This window comes from Aplidium turbinatum, chromosome 18 (genome assembly GCF_918807975.1).
Source record: "Aplidium turbinatum chromosome 18, kaAplTurb1.1, whole genome shotgun sequence".
NCBI lineage: Eukaryota > Metazoa > Chordata > Ascidiacea > Aplousobranchia > Polyclinidae > Aplidium > Aplidium turbinatum.
This window is the reverse complement of record NC_137489.1, coordinates 6,928,611-6,952,932: the sequence shown is the minus strand read 5'-3', so window position 1 is coordinate 6,952,932 and position 24,322 is coordinate 6,928,611. Positions and strand designations below refer to the sequence as shown.

The 24,322-nt window shown below is 37.7% G+C and overlaps 1 protein-coding gene and 1 long non-coding RNA gene across 2 annotated transcripts; one reads left to right on the top strand and one right to left on the bottom strand.

Annotated features, from left to right (window-relative positions):
* Nucleotides 1-15,382: 15,382 nt before the first annotated feature.
* Nucleotides 15,383-16,889, top strand: LOC145787991 (uncharacterized). The gene is made up of 3 exons (XR_014291465.1): nt 15,383-15,415; nt 15,641-15,759; nt 16,773-16,889. It is a non-coding gene; the product is annotated as an uncharacterized LOC145787991 (long non-coding RNA).
* A 2,341-nt stretch (nt 16,890-19,230) lies between these two features.
* Nucleotides 19,231-21,552, bottom strand: LOC145787935 (ufm1-specific protease 1-like). The gene has a single exon (XM_082599773.1). The coding sequence runs from the start codon at nt 21,550-21,552 to the stop codon at nt 20,887-20,889; it is 666 nt and encodes a 221-aa protein (XP_082455899.1). The 3' UTR covers nt 19,231-20,886.
* Nucleotides 21,553-24,322: the final 2,770 nt, after the last annotated feature.

Genomic DNA, 24,322 nt, shown 5'->3' with positions numbered 1-24,322 from the left:
TGCTCCACAATTAAATAAGTCACACCATGGTTACGCTACGCCACTGTCTGTACAGCATAACTCCTGTTGCAAGTAGGCTAACCACAGTTCACCTAAACTGCTTAGTGGATGAACAACGGAATATGACCGGTATTTAAAGCGCAGATGAACAAGAAAAAAACAGTTCCCGAACTTCATTGAAAAGCTGCATGTTGCGCCACAACATTGTTCTTGTAATACCGCTTTGAAGGAGGATTACGACTATGAACAAAAGAATAACTTTTAAACTTCATTTTGAATTGAAAAGACATGACGTAATGTCTTCCATCTTTAGTTATATATTTTTTCTTTACGTAATGTCTTGTAGGAATAAATTGAAAATCAGTATGATCACTCAAAATGAAAGCAATGGGACTACGAATCCTCACTAAACCAATCAATCAATGGTCTAGTTCAGAGGTCACCAAACTACAGCCCGGGGGCCGGAACCGACCCGCGAACTGATTTCATCCGGCCCACCACGTGCTGTGGAAATAACAGCTGCACTACAACTGTTAAGAAAAAAAGTTACCAAACGGTAAAGGACTGACGTTGCTATTGAGCTACACGCAACCTGCTAATAATTCTGTTTTTATGATTAGGCCACCACAAATGGGGACAGCCTAGGTCAAATTTGGAAAGATGTAATGTTTTTTCAAGAGCACGATGCCCTGTAGTGTATCACAGCAGGGGATAACTTTTCCAGCAACCTTTCGATTTTCATCAGAACTTTGCTATTCCACCGCTCACTTTGTTATTTCTTGTGCTCAATTCAAGTCAATGGAGATTCTAAATAGTTGTATATCTATATCTATATAATCTATATATATAATAGTATATCTTTTCGCAATTTGCATCCGGCCCACAGCTGTTAATCTCGCAGCAATCCGGCCCTCAGAGAAAAAAGTTTGGTGACCCCTGGTCTAGTTGCACCTAAGATGACAACCTTATATTTTACTGATCTCTGGAGCTGATGTAAACCTTAAAAGTCATGTCGACTTATTCTTGATGCCCCCCTTAACAAAAATTGTTGTTCGTAATACCGCTTTGAAGGTGGATTACGACTATGAACTAAAGAATAAATTTTAAACTTCAATTTGTATTGAAAATACATGACGTGATGTCTTCCAACCTTATCACCTATCTTTTCATTACGTAATGTGTGATAAGAATGAATTGAAAACGAGTCTATTCACTAAAAATGAGAGCTCACTGAACCAATCAGTAAAAGGTCTTGTTGTGCCTACTGATCTCTGGAGCTGACATAAACCTGAAAAAATATGGACTTATTCTGGATATGGAATTTGACGACATATATTAAATATCGATTAATGGATATTTTGTTTCACTGAACTTCAAAGTAGAAACGTATTTGTTTACCACAACCAAACCACTTGTGACGATCGAATTTGTGAATTCCTTATTCGATAAAATGTTTAGATGATGTCACGTCATTACGCCGATTTGAGATATTTCATTCATGACGTTGTATGGATGAAAAACTTTTACAAGTTTTATACTCTGCTGAGAGTAAAAAAGAAACGCAAACGATAAATATTGGAGAAATTGAGTCTCCTTTACAACTTAAGAATCGAACAACGCAAAACTGCTGAAACAAAACGTTTTGTTTGAGTGAAAAAATCACTGTAAGCAACCAATGCCAAAATGCGGGCGCAAGAAGTCATGGGAGTGTGAGGTATCAAAAATTTAACAGGTTGTTATTTTTCTACATCAATGTGACGTTAGTTGCTACTTTAAAAAATCTATATCTTTGCTTCTGTAGAAAATCCGCAGCAAGCGCCTTTTTTTTATGTTTAGTATTGGAGGAGTATTGCATGAATTGAAGGAGGCTGCGTGGGATCAAGAGATGTGGAAAAAAATGACGTATAGAGTGACCGAGAGTCGTAAACCACTGAACGGATGAAGAAAAAAAAGAAGTATTGGCCAAATTTTGCCGATACCCATACTCAAACAATGGCCGATATCACCAATACTGATATATCAGATTTTTTATCTACAATTTAGTCATCAAGGTTTTCCATACTTTTTCAATACCACGAGGGAGGTTTCACAAAATTCCCGACCTTTTCCCGGTCTGGAAAACGGGTTTTCAAATTCCCTACTTTTTCCCTACTTTCCTGACTGCGTGGGAACCCTGTTTGCGGGAGGAGATTGCTATCTTTCTGAGGCAACAGAACTGTGTGGGATTAGCCGAGAAGTTTTTGCAAGAAGATATCAACGCAAAAGTTGCTTACCTTGCCGATATATTTGACTCTCTGAATTCTCTAAATTTATCTATGCAAGGCAACGGTTTTACGGTGATTGATCGCGACGCAAAAGTTTTTGCTTTCAGTAGGCCTACTACAAAAAACTCATATTCTGGAAAAGTTATGTCACCAGAGATGAGTAGGCTACAATATATTTCCTCAGCTAACGCAATATATTTGTGGCAAGGAAGTTGATATTGAGCAAACCATAATTGAACAGCTGGAACAGTTTGCCAAAAAGTTTGTGCACTACTATGGAGAATCTCTAACACTTAATAGCCAAAATGATTGGATAATTGATCTATTTGCTGAAAAATATCTGCCTCAACTTCCCATCCATGTTGCAGAACAGTTTATGGACATAACGACAGAAGCAGCAAATCGTATTTCTTTTGCGTCCTTCAAAGACCAATACCTCCAAGATTCTGCAATCATCCACTTTTGTGCTTCCATATGTACAAAGTGTCCATGTACTTCAAAGCTTCCATGTACAAAGCAACAACTTGGCTTTGTGAGACTGGATTTAGCGCCATGTGTGTATTTAAAACTAAACAGCAAAACGGCTGGAAGTTAAAGGCGACATGCGGCTATGCCTAAGCAAAATAATGCCTTGATTTCAAAAAGTCACTGACAGCAAGCGAGCACAGCTATCTCATTAGTGATTTGATAAACATATTATTTTCGGAAAAATTTACGGCTTTTATAGTGCTGTTTGTTACCAACGCAATCTTGTATGGCTTTTAAAATACTACGACAATTTGCTTGGGTTGCAAGATTTTACCGAACTGAATTTTTTTTTAAAATGGGTTGCCTTAAAAACGAGTTGGGAACCACTGGTTTAGACATTATAAAGATAACAGTGTTATGAAAGGACTGAAACATTATATTGTAAAAAGTTAGCTTTTTTCAACTTTATGTCATCAGTAGCTATTATAACATAGGACTTATGCCATGGAGTTACATGTAGATCAGAAGAGATGATGCTTTACTCTCATTTTAATTGTAGGTTCATATTTATGGTAATTGGTAAGCTCTAGAATCGAAATTTTTGCCTTAGATATTAAATAAAGACAATGGAAAGATTGCACCTGCATTCTGCAAGCAAGTTGAACAATCTACATACACCAGTATGGGATAATCACTAACAGAGACCAGCCGATAAAAAACTCAGAAATAGTGTACAAGTCTGGTCCTGGTCAAAAATATGATGACATCATCATATGTCATAAGATGGAATCAACTAAAAATATATGGGGTACAGTGCGCAAATAGCAACAATCCCAGCTTTACTTAGTTGTAAGTTGCTTGTTTTTGCTTCGAATTTAACAATTGAACTATTGATGCAAAGCCCAAGCTCCCATCTATCCAGCTATATGTAAACTAAAGCCAAAAAATACAACATATTCATGTAGCCGAGAGTTAGATTTGACCAAATTCAACCATTTCTTGGCAAAATGTTTTTGACAACATTAAAATTTAAAAAAGCCAATTTATATAAAAATCCTATCTCTGTCTGTTTACATGAAAAAATTGATGTTGATGTTTTCTTCTAAAAATGAGTATTCTGAGTTCAAACCTAAACTCAGCGGCTGCTAGCTTTAGATTCAACTCATAATCAATGCAAGTGAACAACTCTCTGCCAATCTGCAATCATTTTATTTCTTTACCAAATCAGTTAAAACTAGCTTGTTTTTGCTTTGATTTTAACAATTGAACTATATATTACTGCAAAGCACAATCTCCCATCTATCCAGCTAAATATAACCCAAGTCTAAAAACTGCAAAATATTTTTCCAGCAATGGTTGACCAATTTTAACTATTTCTATGCGAGATGTTTTTGATGGCATCAGAATTTAAAAACTCCCAATTTAAAAATTATATCTTGGTTTGTTTACAAACATTGATGTTGACGTCTTCTTTTGAAAGCAAATATCGTTCAAACGCAAGCGCTGCACCTGTTGGCTTTCATATGAACTTCGAATCGATGCAGTTGTTCAACTCTCCGCCAAATACAATATATCCGTATCGTGAAGGGTTAGATTTGACGAGTTATTAAATTCTGATGTTGTCAAAAACAGTTCGCATAGATATTGTTAAATTCAGTCAATCATTGCTGAAAAAATATTTTTGCTATCTATTATTATTAGGCTATCCTCAAATTAAAAATCTGCTGTAAGTTATTTGAAAAAAACAGGCAGTGTCAAACTGATATCCTTCGAAATGGCAGCTCAAGAAACATTGCACGAGCCACCGATTTAGTTGAAGTTTAGTGGTACCGTACTTGTCATTGTTCTTTTCTCGTTTTTTATTTTAAAGAGTATGTGAACGAAAAGAATATGTCATGCTCGATTGAACATATAGCCTCGGAAGTTATATTCACAATACATGGAAAGAATAGCCACTGCGTAATTTAAAAATACAGTTTGCATCATCGCAAACAAATGACATTAAAATTTGTACTTCTGATATTACCAACATCATTGGCAGCTCACTTTGTAAGCCCACCTTTATGCTTGCAAATATCCTTAATTTGTTGTACTAAAGTTTAGTCAAGGCTGAAAGGAGACTCTAGCTATTTTGTATAATACAAGTTGAATGAAGAAAAAATCTAGTCTGAAGTCAATAAGTACAAGCTTAAAGCAGCCGACGGCCATGGCAGCTAAGTAGTGCTTGCATGACCGCCGGTGCTACCTTCTCAATCGGCCAAGTTTGGCCGCCGGTTTCTTCTAGCCAATTATTTAATTTTGCAATAGAATGAGCGTAGATTAACTGTCAAAAATATGTAATATCAAAGAGTGACGTGAAATTAGGTCAACGTGTTATAATCACCACTGTTATATTGTGCCGGAACATTTGCCACTGCATATATAGAATATATCCAGCTGCGATCACTAGCTGTACCTGCGCATTCGCAAATGTGTGAGCGCATTAGGCCAACACGCGACGCGCATTGTGCGCGAGTAATAGCGTTCAAGTCGCAGGTTTGCAATTTTTGCACGATTATAGAGCAGTAGGCTAGCCTACTAGACGAACATAGTTGAATAAAGACAATACGACTTTTTCGCTTATTAAACGATCTAGAATAAAAATTTAAAAAAACCTTTGCCTGTTCGACTAAATCTTGTTTGTAATTACCCACATTTATTTTAACAAAGTGTTAATCCGTAAGGCTAATTTACATCGGCAATATTGTCGTTTTTATGTCGATGCAATGTTGTCGGACATTGAATCGTTGTTAAAAAGGAGAACTAGGTTAGCTGACATCCGAGGGGAAAACACGTGTCTTCATAGTTGAGAAATGCTCCCGCTATGGGTTAGTGACTTCACACTCTCAATGGTGACATCATAATGGTATAAATGGTCAGATTTTATAAAAGGCGGTATTCGGTAATGCAGTCGAAACAAGTTACCAAGCAGCTGAAACAATTTAGTGTCGTTTGATGGTCCAGCAATACCGGATTACAATCCCGATAAAGCAGTTATTGCATGGTACGGTACAACGATTCTATTGCAGGACATCGCCCAGACTTCAACAACACTAAGTGATCATTTTAGCATTGTAGCGAGTTTAATTAATTACTTGTGCTATCGTTATTTGTATTTTGGCCTCCAAGCACGCAGATTTGGCCGCTGAGAAGAAGCTCCCGGTAGGCCACGATTGCTGCCGGAAAAAAATAAGAGTTTAAAGGGGGTGCAACCTAGTTCGTACCTTGAACCATTCGTACAGTCAGTTTGTACCCTAAAAAAATCGAAAAAAAAAAATTAAAAAAAGCCGAAGTCGCTGATCGCAGTTTAATGGCACAAAGCCGAAGTCGTTGATCGGAGTTTCCCCAAACAATTTGAAACAAACTCGAGGGTTAGGGTTAGCAGAAACTGCGGTTAGCGGCAACTGCAAAACTGCAAAAAAATGTTTGCGGAAACTGCGATCAGCGAGGATTAGGGTTAGAGCATTGATTACTCTATGGTTAGGCTAAAGGTTAGCAGAAACTGCGGAAAAATGTTTGCGGAAACTGCGATCAGCGAGGGTTAGAGCATAGATTACTCTATAGTTAGAATTAGGGTAAGGTTTAACAAAAACTGCGGGAAAAATTTTGCAAAAACTGTGATCAGCGAGAGTTTAGGTTAGAGCATAGATTACTCTAAGGTTAGAGTTAGCGGAAACTGCGGAAAAATGTTTGCGGAAACTGCGATCAGCGGACTTCGGTTTTGAGCTATTTTTTCTCTCGATCTTTTCAGGGGAAAATTTTTTAAATGATTGCGGAAACTGCGATCAGCGACTTCGGCTTTTTTTTATTTTGTTTCTCGATCTTTTCAAGGTACGAACTGATGGTCCGAACTGTTCATGGTACGAACTAGGTTGCATCCGTTTTAAGGCCTGAAGTAGCACTTGACACAAAGTTAAAATAGCATTTGTTTATCATGCAGCTATGTAATACCGGTGATAACTCAAGAACTTAAACATTACAAATGCAAAAAGTGATCTCAATTTTGGGAGCTCGTATACAAATCTCCACCCTGGTCAAAAAGTACCATGTCATGTATCGAAATCAACCAAACATAGGTACCGGTACCATAATGGGGTAAAACTACTTTTTCTTTGTTTTACTGTTTATACATTGTATCATATACGGTAGACTATGTGTCGAACGCCTCCATATGTTGACGTATATTCACGTCATAGCAGTTATGACCAGGGCGGAGACTGGTACACCAGCTCCAATTTAGTTCCTTTTAACTTCTGGAATACTAAACAAGTAAATCACTCAAATTTATTTATCATCTAGCAGAGTCGGACACAACGAAAACATCAGCCATGACAAAATTTTTAACTAACCACTGTTTCTAAAGAGCACAAAGGGTCTTTAAGTCAGCCACCACCTTCAACAGGTCAAAAGTTCAACACAACAAAAAATAATACAGTAATAGAAACTGGCTGAACTCTGGTACTTGCAGTGATTACCAATGATTGAACCAATCAGAAGAGTATTTTTCTTTTTCTTTAAAACACAGTGTTGCCAGATTTAAAGGATAAATTGGTATTTGCGAAATTATGCTAGGGCGTATCCAGCAGGTGAAGTCAAGAGAAAATTTCAATAACGTTTGAGATTAAGTTTTTAGTTTTGAGCAGTAAATTAATAAAATAACAACAGAAACTTGAATACTGAAAAGTTTAATATTTTTTATATACATCACACAGGGATCCCTGACCTCACAATGCTGCTGTGATAAAGCAATCAATGACAAAATGACTGATGCTATGATTTTGGTGATTCGAATATGGCCATTCTTATCTGATGCAATAAATAATAACAAAATAATAAAAATAGCCTATGTCTCACTTCATGATAGATCTGTGAAAGAGAGTAGCCACTTTTATGACGCTCAAGTTATCGTATTTTTAGGATCTTATTTCTTTTGATGAATAGGTTGAATCGCAGCTTTCAAACTGTAAAGTTGCAGTGACCTGCATCAAGTTTTAATCGAGAAAGTCAATTAGTTTACAGACTTTCAAACTAATGCACCTAATTGTATGAAGTCAAAGCCACACATGTAACTTCCGTAGTATTTGCAAAAAAACAAGTAATTTGAATGGTTGTGTAATCATGGGCGCCGGAAGCGGGAGGAGGCAGGGGGGGGGCGGATTGCAATCAAAGTTTTATTTACACTTTACATTTCTCCAAATAAATGAAAAATTCCTCACCTGGCAAATTTGACAGCAGACACAGTGCTGTTCTATTTCTATATGCAACTGTATCGTCGCAAATTTTTTAGAGTTTTGGTAGAAGGTTGGTCTTGTTGTAGTATAACCACACAGAGTAGGCCTATCATAGGCTTAACACATTTACTCTTATTTTTAACACTCACAGAAAAACTGCATTAACAGCTAATTTGATATTGAACGTTTCCGACACAACTTATACAGTGACTTCGTCAGGAACAACAATTACAATAAAAGTATCTACAGTAGGCTATGTTTTATGAACAAAACAGTAAATACAGTAGTAGTTAAAGATGAAATTCATCTAAAAGAAAAACAGCACAGTGATCAAATGAACAATGCTTTTAACTAGTTGTTACGGCCAATCTCTGTACAAATCAAACGTCATATAAAACCGTTCAAGTCTACTGAATATTACGTCATGGAAGTTGCTAGAAAATGTGCCAAAATTGCACCATCGTTCATAGACTTGTGTCAAACTTGTTTGGGCCTGTTTAAACAGGAAATATTACATCAGCTTAAACACCTGTTGGAATGACTTCATAATTGTCTTTCATTTATTGCGTCACAGTTACTTTCTACGTGAATTTGAGATATTGATATCTATTCTGGTCATTCGTAAAATGATTGTTTGAAAGTTGGCCGCACATTTAACTGTTGGCTTAGTGCTTGCTAGCTGGACAAAAGTTCCGTCTTTTATCCAAGTAATCTGTATTGTAGTGACAGTTTTTTAGAGGTGTAGGCGTTACACCTATTTTCGATAGCCTCGGGCTAATTTTACTGGAATACACTGTTTGAATAGACGTTTCGAAAGTGTGTTTATTTTTGGGTCATTGCATGCAGACGAACGGATTTGGGAATCTTACGTTACAATTTTCCCACGAAGAGATTATGGTTTACCGCTGTGACCACTAGTTCAAAACCATAAAACGGTGTTAAACTGCAACTTCATAAAACGCGACCTTCAACTTTTGATTTGATATTTGCTTTCCGTCACTGTACGATTATTACAGTACGGTACTTTTCGTCTCTTCAACTTGCACAAAAGTCGTTTTCAACTGAACATGGATGTAGCCTATTTAACATTTAGGCTATGTCAACAATGAATGCAGTGATGCACTTGATCTAAATTACTTCAGAGTTTTCTTCACATCACTTTCCACAAGTTGGATTTTTAACAACATAAACAAATGCAGTAGCAATAAGTGTTATGACTATTTCTGCGTTTTCTTGTTTCATTTCAGCATACATTCGCCAAGACCACAATTATTATACATGTGTAGCCTACGTTTGCATCTGACCACGTAAGAATTTAATCAGCTGCAAAATAAGTTTGTGTCTTCCTGTTCTAATCAATAAAGCGAACCTTATAGAGAAATTATAGTATTTTTACAAATGAATGCAATGCTATCTTGAAACAAATGAGAATGAATAATAACAAATCACCTGCAGTTGCAGAGTTGGTCTTCTAACTCACGGCACTATTGCTTCTAAACCTTAATTTATCTATATTTTTTTAAATCCTATTATTTTGCTCTCAATTCGACTGCTTTTGGTTGCACCTATTTTAACAAGCTTCGAATGACAATTTTCTGAATCAAAAATCTCTATTTATAGAAACACAAATGGCTGAAACTATTCTTCAACTAAATGCAATGAAACGAAATAGCCAACTGCTTTCAGACCTATTTTACTAACCTGATTAGATTAGCTATTTGTAATTTAGGTCACCATCAGATACTAAACACCAGTGCTATCACAAATGAAAAACAATTTAGAGACCTGATATCTAGTTTAAACTATCAAACAAACCAGCTGTGAATTAGGACACGATTTATAAAGAAAAACTTAAAATCTCACACTTTACAGTCATCTTTACTAAACGGCTGAAACCATTTGTGTTCAGTTCAATTCAGTTGTTTTTATTTCTGACCATCATATCAAAATGTATTCTATTGTGTCCAATAGCACACCTCGGTAAAAATGACGCAAGAAGCTGTGTCTCAGCAAGACGCATGTAATGACATGCCCAGACAATGGGTAAAGCTGACTAGATGCCCCTTTTGTTGCTTCCAGTTGTCTGATGTGCTGCGTCTGTGTTCACAGTAGCCTATATAATGATGTCGCAATAAATACGAAAAAGGACATTTTTATCTTACGATTACATGAGAAATATACGCTAACTAGTTTGCTGGTTCTTGTATTCTTTTGCAGAAATCTCTTCATGCAAGCGCGACAAACTGCTACAACAAGCAGAGCCCACGTCACTTACCTCATCAATCACTGCTTTCATTCGGCGATTAGCCGATTACCATGCCATTGTTTAGTTTAACATAGCCTACTGTTTATCACTTGCGTACATGAATTAACTGTTTGTGGTCCGTGGGTCGGTGCAGCGGATGGAGTGTTTTGACCTTAGACGCTTTGAACATTAGGCTTTTTTCTGTAGACCAGTTGACTGCAGTCGTTGTGACTCTTCTGGCACTCAGCCAGAGCGTTAATTCTTGCTTGGAAAACTAAAGAATTAGAGAGTGAAGGCTGGGTTAATCGAGCCACGTCGTCAAGGTGGCTGCCACCGTGACTCTGGGCAATGCTGACTAAACGTTCTCTTAGTTTAGTTTCTGTCAAATGTTTTGAGAAGAGCGCTCACAATATTACGTGCATGTAGCACTCGGTCTGCTGCGGCGGCCTACGGATTGCAAATACGTCTACGACTAAGCGAGGCACAATTAACTGACTGCCAGCATCATCTACGTGACTCAAAAAAAGCCTTGAACAGGGGCGCCGGAACGATTTTTGACTGGGGGGGGGGGGCAAGATTACGAAAAAGGGCACTTTTGTTTACTAAAAGGCCAATTTTGTTCAAGTTTTAAGATAAGATATAGCGATAATGCTAATCTATCAGCTCATTATGTATTGAGTAATGATAGCCTACAAGTGTCCGGTATACAAAGAAGGGCATCATGCTATGTTATAATGATGTAACCTACTGTCAAGCCTTAAAGCAGCCCGCAGCCATGGCCGCTAAGTAGTGCTTGAAAGACCGCCGGTGCTACCTTCTCAATCGGCCAAGTTTGACCGCCGGTCTCTTCTAGCCAATTATTTAATTTCGTAATAGAATGATCGTGGATTAACTGTCGAAAATATGTAGTACCAAAGACCGACGCAAAATTAGGTCAGCGCGTCATAATCACCACTGTTGCATTGTGCTGGAATATTTGTTATTGATGGAATATATCCATCTGCGATCACCAACGCTTTAAGTCTTGTTTGTAATTCCCGACGTTTATTTTAACAAAGTCTTAATCCGAAGTGCTAATTTACGTCGGCTGGCAATATTGTCGTTTTTATGTCGATTCGATGTTGTCGGACATTGAATCGTTGTCAAAAAGGAGAACTAGGTTAGTTGACATCCGAGTGGAAAACATTTTTTGATCATATTTTGCAAAAATTGTGCTTCTTTTAGTAATGTCCTTCACATCATTGAAATAATTATTTTATTACCTTGCCGTCATCGTCAATACATGTCGAACGTTGTTTTTCGTTGCTAAAAAGAATTCTAGGGGAAAGGCGAGCTTCTTTAAAATTAGCCACATTGGAGACACTCGTGCGAGTGTCGTTAGATCAGGGGTTCCCAACCTGTGGTACGCGAAGGTTTTTCCGGTGGTACGGGGTAGCTTCCATTTTTTTCACTAAAACCTGGATTCCCAACTTTATATTTTGTTTATCTGGTTTTGTTTACAATTTTTTAAACAAAGCCTATACTTACTTCCACGAAGCCTATACTTATTATTACGTAGGCTAACTATTCTTGTTGCAAAATACAGGTCATGTCAATTGTCAACATAGAGCACAGTTGCTTTGGAAAGCCGTACAACGCTGTGGGACAGTGGGCGTTAATTATGTCAAATGATTGCTCTCGATAAATATCATCCACTGTTTTATATAGCCTAGCTTAAGCTACAAATAGCGTTGAATTATGCTAATTGTAAGCTAAAAATAGATCGGAATAAAATGTTCAATAACAGTTACAACCCAGCAAACATTGATTGCTGGGCCAGCGTCGGCTATATGCTGGGTATGTTGGCACAAGGCTGGCAATTTTGTCCAACATTTTGCCAACATTGCCAACATTACGCCAACAATTTCAATACTTCTTATTATGCGTTCAAAAAGGTCTTAAAGATTTTGTTTCAGGTTTATTTGTTTTAAACTGTAAAAATACTAACACAAACTTCTTTTCATGTGGTATTGCTTCAAAACACAGTTGTGTGATTGGCTGACATCGGTCAGAAGCATTGCCAGCGTTGTGCCAATTCATAACAATTTCGGGGTTTTCTTCAAAATTATGCAAATGTATACCATCATTTTGCTACAATTTTACATTTTAATAATAGGCTATCAATGCTGTTATTATCTTCTGATACCGTACAAGTATTCTATGAATACTTAAGACCAGCGTAGGTCAGAAGGGTAGCCAACAGTTTGCCAACAAAGTAGTTTCATTTTAGTTTGTTTATGCCAAACTGAGCAGAGGTCTAGAAAAAGGTAGGAGCAACAGAAACGCGAACGTGATTCCGTGCTTGATACTGAAACAGTTTAAGTTTCCATTTGCCCTACACGTTTCCACAAAATAAACAATTGCAATGTCGGCTATATGCTGGATGTGAGGGCACAAGATTGGCAATTATGTCCAACATGTTGCCAACAATACGCCATCAATTTCAATAACTTATTTCTTATCATGCGTTCAAAAAGGTCTCAAAGATTTTATTTCAGGTTTATTTGTTTTAATCTTTAAAATTACTAACACAAACCTCTTTTCATGTGGTATTGCTTCAAAACACAGTTGTGTGGTTGGCTAACATCGGTCAGAAGCATTGCCAGCGTTGTGCCAATTCATAACAATTTCGGTGTTTTCTTTAAAATTATGCAAATGTATACCATGATTTTGCTACAATTTTACATTTTTATAATAGGCTATCAATGCTGTTATTATTTTTTGATACCGTACAAGAATACTATGAATATTTAAGACCAGCGTTGGTCAGAAGTGTAGCCAACAGTTTGCCAAGTTTGTTTATGCCAAACGGAGCAGAGGTCTAGAAAAAGGTAGGAGCAACAAAACGCGAACGCGATAACGTGCTTGATACCGAACCAGTTTAAAGTTTCCATTCGCCCTACGCGTTTCTACAAAATAAACAATTGCAACGTTGGCTACTTTATTTCAGCTTCACTGGATTTATTCTTTGAAAATATTAATAGCCAACAATAAAATGACTCTTTAACTAAATGACTCATGTGGTTTAGTGGAAAAACACAGTTTCTTTCGCATACCGTATTCTTGTACCAACAACGCCATGATAAAAATCGTTTGTTCATATTCAATTGCTTTAGATAATTTAGTGCAATAAATGTCTTGTGATTCAGAGAACACTTCCAGAAAGTTTAGGCTTTGGCGCCTGCAATACCCAACTAGCATAATCCGTTCTTTTTACATTGATTCAACGTCTGCAGACGTTGGTAAGGTAACTAACAAGCGATAAACTTAAAAACGTGGTTGCTAATTCAAGTTGCCAGGTCTTCATTTTTTTCTTGTGTTCAACAAAAGCTTTTTTAATTTTCAAGTTTAACTATACTAAAATGTTTTGTAATATTTTTGAAAACATTTTTTCAGGACTAACCTCAAAATTTGCGTGCAGTTCAAGAAAATTTAAAACAACTTGTAAGCTTAATCGAATTCACTTGTTGATGTTTAGTAGCGCTCGACACAGCAGCATGATTGTGGTGATCATGTAATCATTGAGTTGCGGCTGCACTGCCGCCGCGCTGCTGACCTGTCTGCAGACGCTGAATCAATGTAAAAAAAATCGATTGATGCAGTATCACTTGTTGATTTTGTTCTGAGAGCAGTCTCGCTCACTGTCTGATTTTGACCACGTGGGTGAGATTCTCGTGTCGCCAACAAAGGGGCGTCTTTACTTTAAATGTAGCAAAGCTTGCACAATAGGCCAGCTTCAGGAGCAGTCATGTTGCGTCGAAATCTCTCCTCAATTTCTTGAAGCGAGATTTCACAAAACGATCGCTACTTTTACTTTCAACGATGCGGCGAATCGTTTTTTCTCCTCTCGCGGTGCATAGAACAATACTGCAGGCACAATAATTGTTGTGAAAACTCCATTATGACGTCACTACTTAAACTTTGACTGGGCAATATGACGCGTTGAAGTAAAAGAAGCAACAAAGCTTTAGAATGCGGCGATGCGTTATATCAACGTGAGGAGATGCAATTTAGCAGAAGAACTTGGTTTTTTTATGAAGGAAGACAAAGGCCATGACGTAATCCTTTGCTAAAGGGATTATGACGTCACTCGATTCACTTCGACTGTTCAATCATGGCGGTTGTGCTCAATACACAATTACGTGGAGAGCCGAAAGCACAATGCTTATGTGAACAGCGCTAAGAGGAATTTTCGCTTCTTGCATCGAAAATATAAAAAATCGAATTCAATTGAGATAGGCCTATTTACGGCCGAAAGAAGTTTTAGAAATGATCAAAATGAAACTATAGGAATGACTTACGACAATGTTTATGAAAACCTGGTAAGTGAATGTCTTTTATTTATTGAACCTGAAATAATTGTGTAAAGTCGTTTTTGTCACTAGGCTACGTTTACACAATTTAAAGAAAGTTATAAAACTCAATTTAGAGAAAGTTATAAAACTCAATGACCAATGGAAAACTTTCATATGAAATATTCTCGTGACAAATTTAGTGCCAGTGCTTCTAGATGAGTGCTAAGAAGATATCAGCAAAGTAGCAGAGCTTGTGATGTCCCACAACATGTGTAGGGTTCTGCTCAATCTTTGATTTTGCTACTCCGGCAGTGTTTGCCTGACTGCTTGAATGTGTTTGTATTTTTATGTCGTGTGGATAGGTCTGTGATGGTTGTAGAGTATTTGCAAATGTAGCTTTCATTGCCGTCAACTGAATAATAATAATAATAATAACATGTTTTATTTTGCGCCCATTTCGACAACATAGCCTACAGTAGCCTACACTGCAACCTACATACGCAACAAAACAGACGACTGGAATCCCGAAATAAACTTTAAACGTTGGCTGTCATTTGTAACAGTCGAAAATGTCTGTAACAAGTGCTGAAGCTTTTTAATATGATGGATGAAACCCCTGTCATTACATTCGATTTACATTTTGCAGATAGCAAATTTAAGTCAAGCTGTTGGCAAAAATGCAAGCGATTGTATCAGTGGACTTATTACCAACTATTATTATCGAACACAACACAGTTCAAAGCATGTCGAGAAAAAAGAAAGGAAAAAAAAACGTCGTAAAGTCTAAGCACTCGTTTGAGTGTTTAAAAAAGAATCTGAAAAAGATTGTTCTTGGTGAGTACGGATAAATGTTTTTACTACGACTAAATGATTATGTCATAACTATGCCATTTTGCTCTTTTGATTAATGTATGATGTAATTGTGAAGAGTATTGAGTAATGTATGAAAATGTTTTAGTGGTGTATTCGCATTGATGTGAACAACGAACATGGTGGTTAGTAGGCTATGTCGGCATTTATATACTGATTTAACACTTCTTTTTTTACTTTCATGATTAGACATGGTGATGGCGCACGACAAAGCTGCTGCCGTGCAGCAAATTGATGAAGAGTTTCAGAGTGATTTCGAAATTGGAAGGACAGGCAAGGTGGCTGAAAACGGCAAAAACTAACTTTTGGTGAGCTTGTTATATGTTTGAAAGACAACAGCGCATGTGTTGCTTTAGTTGTTGAATAACTACTGTACACGCAATTAGAATGTATTGGAACTTGATTATTGCTCTGCGTGGCGCAGAATCGAATGATAAGTTTTTTGTCATGCACGTTGGAGAGAGGGATATTACATTGATATTGCAGATTGTCAATTAACTTCGTAGTATCCTGAACGACAACTGATCAAAATCCTACACAGTGGCGTAGCCAGAAAAATGTTTTGGGGGGGCCAAATATTTGATGAATTGAAGAGAACAACAAAGTGTTTGATTTAAAGCCATCGCCACTTGATGTGCAGTGGCGTATCCTGGTGGGTTGAAGCAATAAAACTGGTAGCGGGGTTAGAGCGTGCCGAAGGCACGCGTATTCTAAGGGGGTCCGGGGGCATGCTCCCCCGAAAAATTTTTGAAAAATTACACTCAAATAATGGATTATAGCGCTTTCTGAAAACACTTTTAGGGTAATATTTGTATGAAATTTATTAGCAGATAAACAGCTATTAACTTATTAAAGATAGTTCTTACACACGAACTGGCAAAAACTGCGGCTAAATTAGAGAACACCAAAAACACAGCTAAACAAAAACTCAATAACTACACAAAAGCCCAACAGAGTAAGCCATTCTGAAATTGCTTCCACAAATTAGTTCAAAGAAATGTAAATCGCGTAAATTTTAGGCGATTTACGATTTGGAAAATTTATTGGTGTCTTTCTGTGTGTCTTTCTGTAATTTCTGTTTCTTGTGTTTTTCTGTCTTTCTGTAAAACAAGTCCTTGGGGGTGTTAATAGCCAGATGTCTTGGAAAACGATATAAATTTCTACAAACTTTATTGCATTTTCAACAAAGGGCTCAACTTCGGAATCCAAAGTTTGAAAATTTGGGGGGGCATGGCCCCTTTTGCCCCCCTGGCTACGCCTATGATTCCTACACTGTTGCCAAACAGCCCTCTTGAATTAAATATTTTTGTTTCATTCGCAGGAATTCACAATGATAAAGATACACAAGAAAAAGCTGCTGATGTGCAATGAATCTCCATCTATCAATACGATTTGATGTGGCTTGTTTCTAATAAATGTGAAAATATACGAAGCTCGGCTGTTACTTTGCTTTGTCACAAAGGGAGAAGTGTTGCTTATAAATCCGTGTTGCTGCTGTTCTTTCGCCCAAGGATTAGCTAGGTTCAACAATAAACTTTTGGTGATGAGCGAGGTTTAAGTACAGAGACGTTTGGCAAATGTAGATGCCAATGCTGTTCAGATGTTTTATGCACCAGCTTGCTTCGCATGGCCAACCTTGGTCAAAGCGCGGGCATCACAATAGTCAATAGATCAGATGAAGCAGCATCATGGTGCATAAAAGTCAACCAGAATTTAGGCGCCAGATGAAGCAAAATGGTGCACAAGCCATCTTGCCAACGTTGGCCAGATACAGATGCCAACGTTGGCAAGATGAAGCAAAATGGTGCATAAAACATTTTGCCAACGTTGGCAAGATACAGAAGCCAACGTTGGCTAGATGCAGAAGTCGTCGTTGGCTAGATGCTGAAGCCAACGGTGGCAAGATGCATACGCCAACGCTGGCCAGATGCATCCAAATGGTGCATAAAACATTTTGCCAACGTTGGTAAGATGCAGAAGCCAATGTTGGCTAGATGCAGAAGCCAGCGTTGGCAAGATGCAGACGCCAGCGCTGGCAAGATGCATCCAAATGGTGCATAAAACATTTTGCCACCGTTGGCAAGATGCAGAAGCCAATGTTGGCAAGAAGCAGAAGCCAGCGTTGGCAAGATGCATAATCCAATGTTGGCAAGATGCGGAAGCCAACGGTGGCAAGATGCAGACGCCAACGCTGGCCAGATGCATCCAAATGGTGCATAAAACATCTTGCCAATGTTGGCGTCTGCATCTTGCCAATGTTGCGGCCAACTTCTTGCCAATGTTGCCCCAACAATCAATGTTTACTGGGAAGGAATGTTCTCCAACAAACGTCTTGCTCAGTATGGCTTCTTCATATTCACCGCTAGCTTCCCATGCTGTTCCACAGCTACCGCTACTCATTTTCCCTTCCACGTGGGAATGCCAGCAGGAATTTTCGGTCATGACGAACAAAAAGTCGAAACCGACTAGGTGCGCCCAGAAATGACTTTCGATGCGCTGTTAGAAAATTTACACCGCGAATCGACCAATTGGTGGACAGTACATAAAAATTTCATTAAATTTAGTTGTGGTGCTTTGGTGTTATTTTAGTACGCCAATATTATTCTTCTGAATAAAATATGATTCGACCAAATTAGGCTAGTTGTTCTGCAACAAGTGGTACGCTTGGCAGTAGCCTATAGGCTACAGAGCGTCCAAGTGGTAGGCCTACGAGATCGTGAAAAGGTTGGGAACCCCTGCGTTAGATGGTCCCGCAGTACTGGATTACAATCCCGATAAAGCAGTTATTGCGTGGTGCAGCGATTCTATTGTAGGATGTCGCCCAGGCCCAGACTTCAACAACGCTAAGTGATCATTTTAGCATTATTGCAAGTTTAATTATATTTACTTGTGCTATCGTTATTTTTATTTTGGCCTCCCAGCACGCAGATTTGGCCGCCGAGAAGGAGCTCCCGGTAAGCCACGATGGCTGCCGAAAAAAAAGAGTTTTAAGGCCTGTTCTGTGTTGCAAAATTTTGTGCGGTAAATATTATTTTGAGGCAAAAATGAAAGATTAGGCTATAATTAGGCTAAGGGAACGTTCAAATATTACGTAACGCTTTTTTTTTCGAATTTTTGACCCCCCCCCTCCCCCATGTAACGCCAACGTAACGCTTTTTTCAATCCCCCCTCCCCCATGTAACGCTTTTTCACTACGAATTCAGCACAAAAAACTACCATTCCGTACTCGAAAGCGTTACGTAACGTTTTGCTTGAACCCCCTCCCCCCCGATGTGACGCTAACGTAACGCTTTGCATAAACCCCCCCTCCCCTCGAAGGCGTTACGTAATATTTGAACGTTCCCTAAAAGCGAATAGCAGAAATTGTTATATTGCAAAATGTGCAGTAGCTTACATGACCTTAAAAGGGCACCATTGCCCCTCTATTTGAAGAAAAATTGAGAGCAGGGGGGCATCCGCCCCCCCCCGTGCTTCCGGCGCCCCTGGCCTTGAACAAACTGTTTCTATTTCCATGCTGTTTTAATAATATTCACAACATCGTTTTTGTTTGTCTTGCAAAGCTTTGTGCATTGCGTTCTGAAATGGCGTTATTTATATATATAATTTGTTATCTAAACTTCACTAGCCTTTTTTTCTAAATTTTTAAAAATTCTGATATGGTTTTGCGACCGTGCCATACTTTAATCTGATTGACCTGCTTTGGTATCATGCACGTTGTAACGTCCGCGTTATGTCGCTTCTACCTTTTATTCTAGACCTCTGCTATGTTTGGCGTATATTATTTTTCGTTGTGATGGTCAGAAATAAAAACAAACTGAAACTGAACATCGAAGCCTTCCATTGTCACGATCAGCGAGCGGTTCTACCGCGCTCAGTTCGAGCAAATACGAAGTTTAAAAAAGCCTTGCTTATTCAACGAAACAATTGTAGTAGCCTATACACTAGGGAAGTTAATTTCTTCAAAGCATTATATACCAACGGAGCCGTTGTTTCCGCAACGCATGTCAGTAAACAGCTGTATATTCAGCGACATCTAACGGATGGAATAATTTGCAAACAAAACAGTTTGGTTTGTTGTCGTTTCTGGCGACTATAACGACAAACAGCAAAAACCAAACTCAGTAGAAGTTTAGAAAAAATGTAGAACACTTAAGCATGCGGGAATATCACTGTTAATCTCGGCGGCATTAAAACACTGTTTTTATATGGACTTGGCAGTTGGAAAACTTTCGGTTGCGGCAGAAAACGGTGGTATGTAGCCTACTACAAAAAAGAAAACGATAGCATTTACCATACTTTTCTACAGGTCACAAGATCTTGTTGAAGATCTATCGTTGAAACAAATTTGTGAGCACAGAAGTAAAGGTTCGTCATAAAACTTTTCCTAGAATATCTTTCCTTGAACTTGTCAGTTATACAAATGGACGCGCATTGCACAGTGTGATACATAACAAAGGTTGAAACAGTATCTGGCAGATAATTTTTTTTGCTGGTGAACTCCGCATTTATGCAGACGTATAAATCGAATAAGATTTAGCTCGCACAAAACCACCTTTGGACTAATATATCAACAAAAAATGGTGATTTGATAAATATAACCTATGTCAAAAGATAACCTCGTTTGATAAAAAATTTAAAACACGTTAACACATTGCACCATGCTAAAAGGTTTTGATTTAACCACAACCAAAGTATGTTGCCTTCGGAAGAGCAAGTTCGATGTCCAAACTGCCTCTTTCTCTCAAGAAACAAGTCTACGATCAATGCATTCTTCCAACCGCTACATATGGTGCAGAAACTTGGCACCTTACAAAGAAATTAACACTTAAACTAAGAACTATGCAGAGTGCACATGAACGAATCATGATGGGTTTAACATGGCGAGATGAAAAGACTGCCGAATGGATCAGAAATCAAACGAAATTACGAGATATATTAAGCACAATCAAGAAACTAAAATGGTCCTGGCAGGTCATATAGCAAGATATCAGGACAATAGACTGAAAAATTAACAACATGGACATCACGAGAACCCAAAAGAAAGAAAGGAAAACCAAAAGTGAGATGGAGGGATGACATTGACAAACAATGCAATACAACCAATTGGTACCAACTAACACATACTCATGTAAATTGGCATGAAAAGGGGAAGGCTTACTTTCTGCAGTGGGCTCTCACAGGCTGAAAATGATGATAAAAGTATGTTGGGCACTTGACAAAACTTTTTGAAATATTTATTAAACGTAAAAAGATTTAACTCAATTTTGCTTTACTACACATGATCATTCGTTTTTAAAAATTCAATAATTTCATAAGACTTTATATTTTTATAACATTTTTATCATTATTATACAAGCTAATTTCAGTTTTATTTCACACATTACTAATATACTAGTCACAAAACAAGACATTTTTATTGATTTACACTCATTGTGTTATTCATTTGATACGCTAGTTTGAGGAAGGCATAAGTTGTAAAAAGATGAGCTATTAAGTGTATCTATATTTCTCCAAGAAATCCATTGTTCATCAATTAGATTGGTTTGACTTGGTGAAACTAAAGAACAATGAGGATCTAAGACTAATATATGACAATTATTTTTGTTGTCGCCACATATCCCTAACAGACACTTAGATGCTGCATCACAGTCCCCACCCATCATGACAGGGCTGCCATATTTTTCAAAGTGTTCCCACAAAATTTTTAGTCCTTTAAATAAGTTCTCTTCAGGCCTAATATGATGAATTTTGCAAGGAACATCATAAAAATAATCCAGGCATAAACAAACTTCAAACGATCCAATCCACTCATGAGAGTTTACAATACTTTTGGGTTTGTCTTTCATGGCTACCAATGCTTGTTGAATTTTGTAAATGGATGGCACTGATGGACATTTGCAAGCATCAAGCTTGTCTTTATTTTTGTAGTATATCCAACTACACAAAGTTTGTAGTGTTCTGTAGCCACAACCCCAACCTCTGTCGTTAACGCCATCACACATATAATGATAATATGCATACTTTCCCTTGATCAATATGCCAGGAATAGTAGGTTGCTCCACGCTGGTATGCACATCATTCAACAAATCTTCAGATTTCATGATTGCTTACAATATTTCAGTTCTGGACAAATATGCAGATATTCAAACACTGTTGTTCGTTAGATCCTAACTATAATTTATAATATTGTTAAAAAAGTTGCAATATATATATAATTATTGAAATCCCAACTGAGATCTGTACTTTAAAGGGGTGCAACCTAGATTGTACCCAGAAAAGATCAAGAAAAAACATAGCACAAAGCCGAAGTCGCCGATCACAACAAAGCCGAAGTTGCTAATTGGAGTTTCCGCAAAAATTTTAAAGTTAGGGTTAAGCGGAAACTCCGATCCGTGTGCTATTTTGGCTTTTTTTTCTCCATTTTTTCAGGGTACGAAATGAGGGTACGAATTGTTCAGAGTACGAATTAAATTGCATCCCTTTAAAGCGACATCAGAAAATAGGCTATTGTTAATGTTTCGATGTCTTGTCACAATATCTCAAGCAAATAGATGAAAAACTTAGGTGATAAAAAAGCATTTCAAGCAACAATGGTACTATTCTTGATGTAAATACTTCAGCAATGTGCTAAATTTTAAAGTTATGTATATAATGTTATTTTGATTTCAAACACGCTAAAACATTCTCATTTTGTCACTTTTACTCTTTTTTACATGTGTTGTTTTTCTCTATAATGATGATGATCAGGAAAAAAAAAACTGAGCTGAGAATTAATCACTCCATCTACTCTAGACTCATTTAAAATATTAATCAAGTTTTAATTAGCAATTGGAAGAAAACTAGAGTGTGCAGAGTTGGTCTACGATGTAAAAGAAGGATCTGCAAAGGATACAAGCTGGCTTATGTAGCCTACTGTAAGTTAATAATAAGTTATCAGGACAAGTAGCTTAATCTTTAGTAAAAATAACATGAATTCACATTGTTTCTTGCTTTAACATTGGAAAAATAATAGCTTTTTATACAGACATTATTAACTGCAGGCAGACGCTAACTGTTTTAAACAAAACAGTCTGCTATACAGCAATTTTCATAATATCTCTGTGATCTTTCTAAATGCTATGAGACAAACTTAACAATGAAGTTACCAGTTTTTTTAATAGCTTATTGAATAGGCATTTACCAACTCCACACCAATAACTTATTACTCAAATGGGAGTCTGGATCTGAGCTGAAGAGTTTAACAGTGTTCTCACAAATATAAACTTCCTAAAGTCTATGTTTAAAATTTCCCAAATTGCCTCAAAACTCCCTATGCCTGCAAAAAAGCTTGGTATAGCATTGCAGTACTGTAATATCAATTTAAAGATCAGAAACGCTTAATTCTGAGTCAGCAAAATCTGGTTGGAAGGTAAGATCAATGGTAAAAAAAACAAGACAAACCACCAAGAAGATAGCATGACAACATCCAGGCATGGACCAAGCTCAATTTGCGACACTGGGAAAGCCAGTTCAAAATCGTGACTCAAGGAGGCATATGGGGAGCAAGTCTTTTAGGCGCAGACAGTTAGGCGCCGGTCAAATAGGCGCCGGTCAAATAGGCGCGCACACTGTGGGGTCTGGATATTTAGGTGCATAGCACTGTGGCGCCCGTTCATTTAGGTGCTATTCGTAGTAAAGTCTGCAGATTGTATAAGTTTGGCAGGTAGGGCAATGCGTTTCACACACTGTTATATTGAACAGAAAAATATGTTGTTTTGTTAATGCGCGTGCATTTATTTGTTGTTAGTCATGGCTTCAGTGAGTGCAGCTGCTTTTAATCTGGCAATGCTTTTCACACAAAATGTTGTATTGAACAGAAAAATATGTCATGGCTTCGGTGAGTGAAGCTGCTTAAACCAGCAATGCTTTTCACACAAAATGACAAAATGTTGTATTGAACAGAAAAATATGTCATGGCTTTGGTGAGTGAAGCTGCTTAAACCGGCAATGCTTTTCACACAAAATCTTATATTGAACAGAAAAATATATTGTTTTTTTAATGGGCAAATTCAGCATTTATTTGTTGTTAGTCCAGGTTTGCGTTGGCGAAAGCTTTGTCAATAAATTATTCAAGTTTCCGAACATGACTGAGTTCACTTTTAGTTATGTAAGTCGAATAATAACTAGACTAAACATCAGTAAAAAACATACCATAGCCCAGTGCTCTTCAACCGGGTATACTGTATAGTGTATACCCAAGTGTATACCAGATCAAAACTAGGGTATACAGCTGGAGAAGGGTATACGAAGGGTATACATACAGCTTAGATCTGTGATAGTGGAAGTCACAACAGAGGTACGTTGGCTATCGCAAGGGAAAGTTCTTTCTCGTGTGTTTGAACTTCGCGAACAATTAGGGGCATTTTACACTGAACACGGAGACCCAAGGGCTTCCAAGTTTCGTGAAATATTCTGGATTGCAAAATTGGCATACTTGGCTTAGATTTTTAATTGTTTGTACCAAGTGAACATCAGACTTCAAGGAAGAGGGGGTGATATATTTCGGTCAACTAGCAAGATCAATGCGCTGAAGATGAAAATTGCACTCTGGAAAGAGAATGCTTTGTCGAGGAACTTCAATGACTTTCCTGTATTACCGGTAAGTCAATACATGAAAGAGTCTAGCTAGGAGTTTGAGGACGTTTTTACTGAAGATAACTTGTCTGCCCTTATTGTTGGTCACCTAAAATTACTTGCCGACAATTTGACTACGTATTTTCCTGAAGATAACGACTAATGTCTGGAAGCAGAATGTTGGGTTTCTCTTCTTGAATTTCCCGAATACAAAAATCTCGCGCAAAAAGCCATTGATGTCTTGGTGCAGATGCCTAC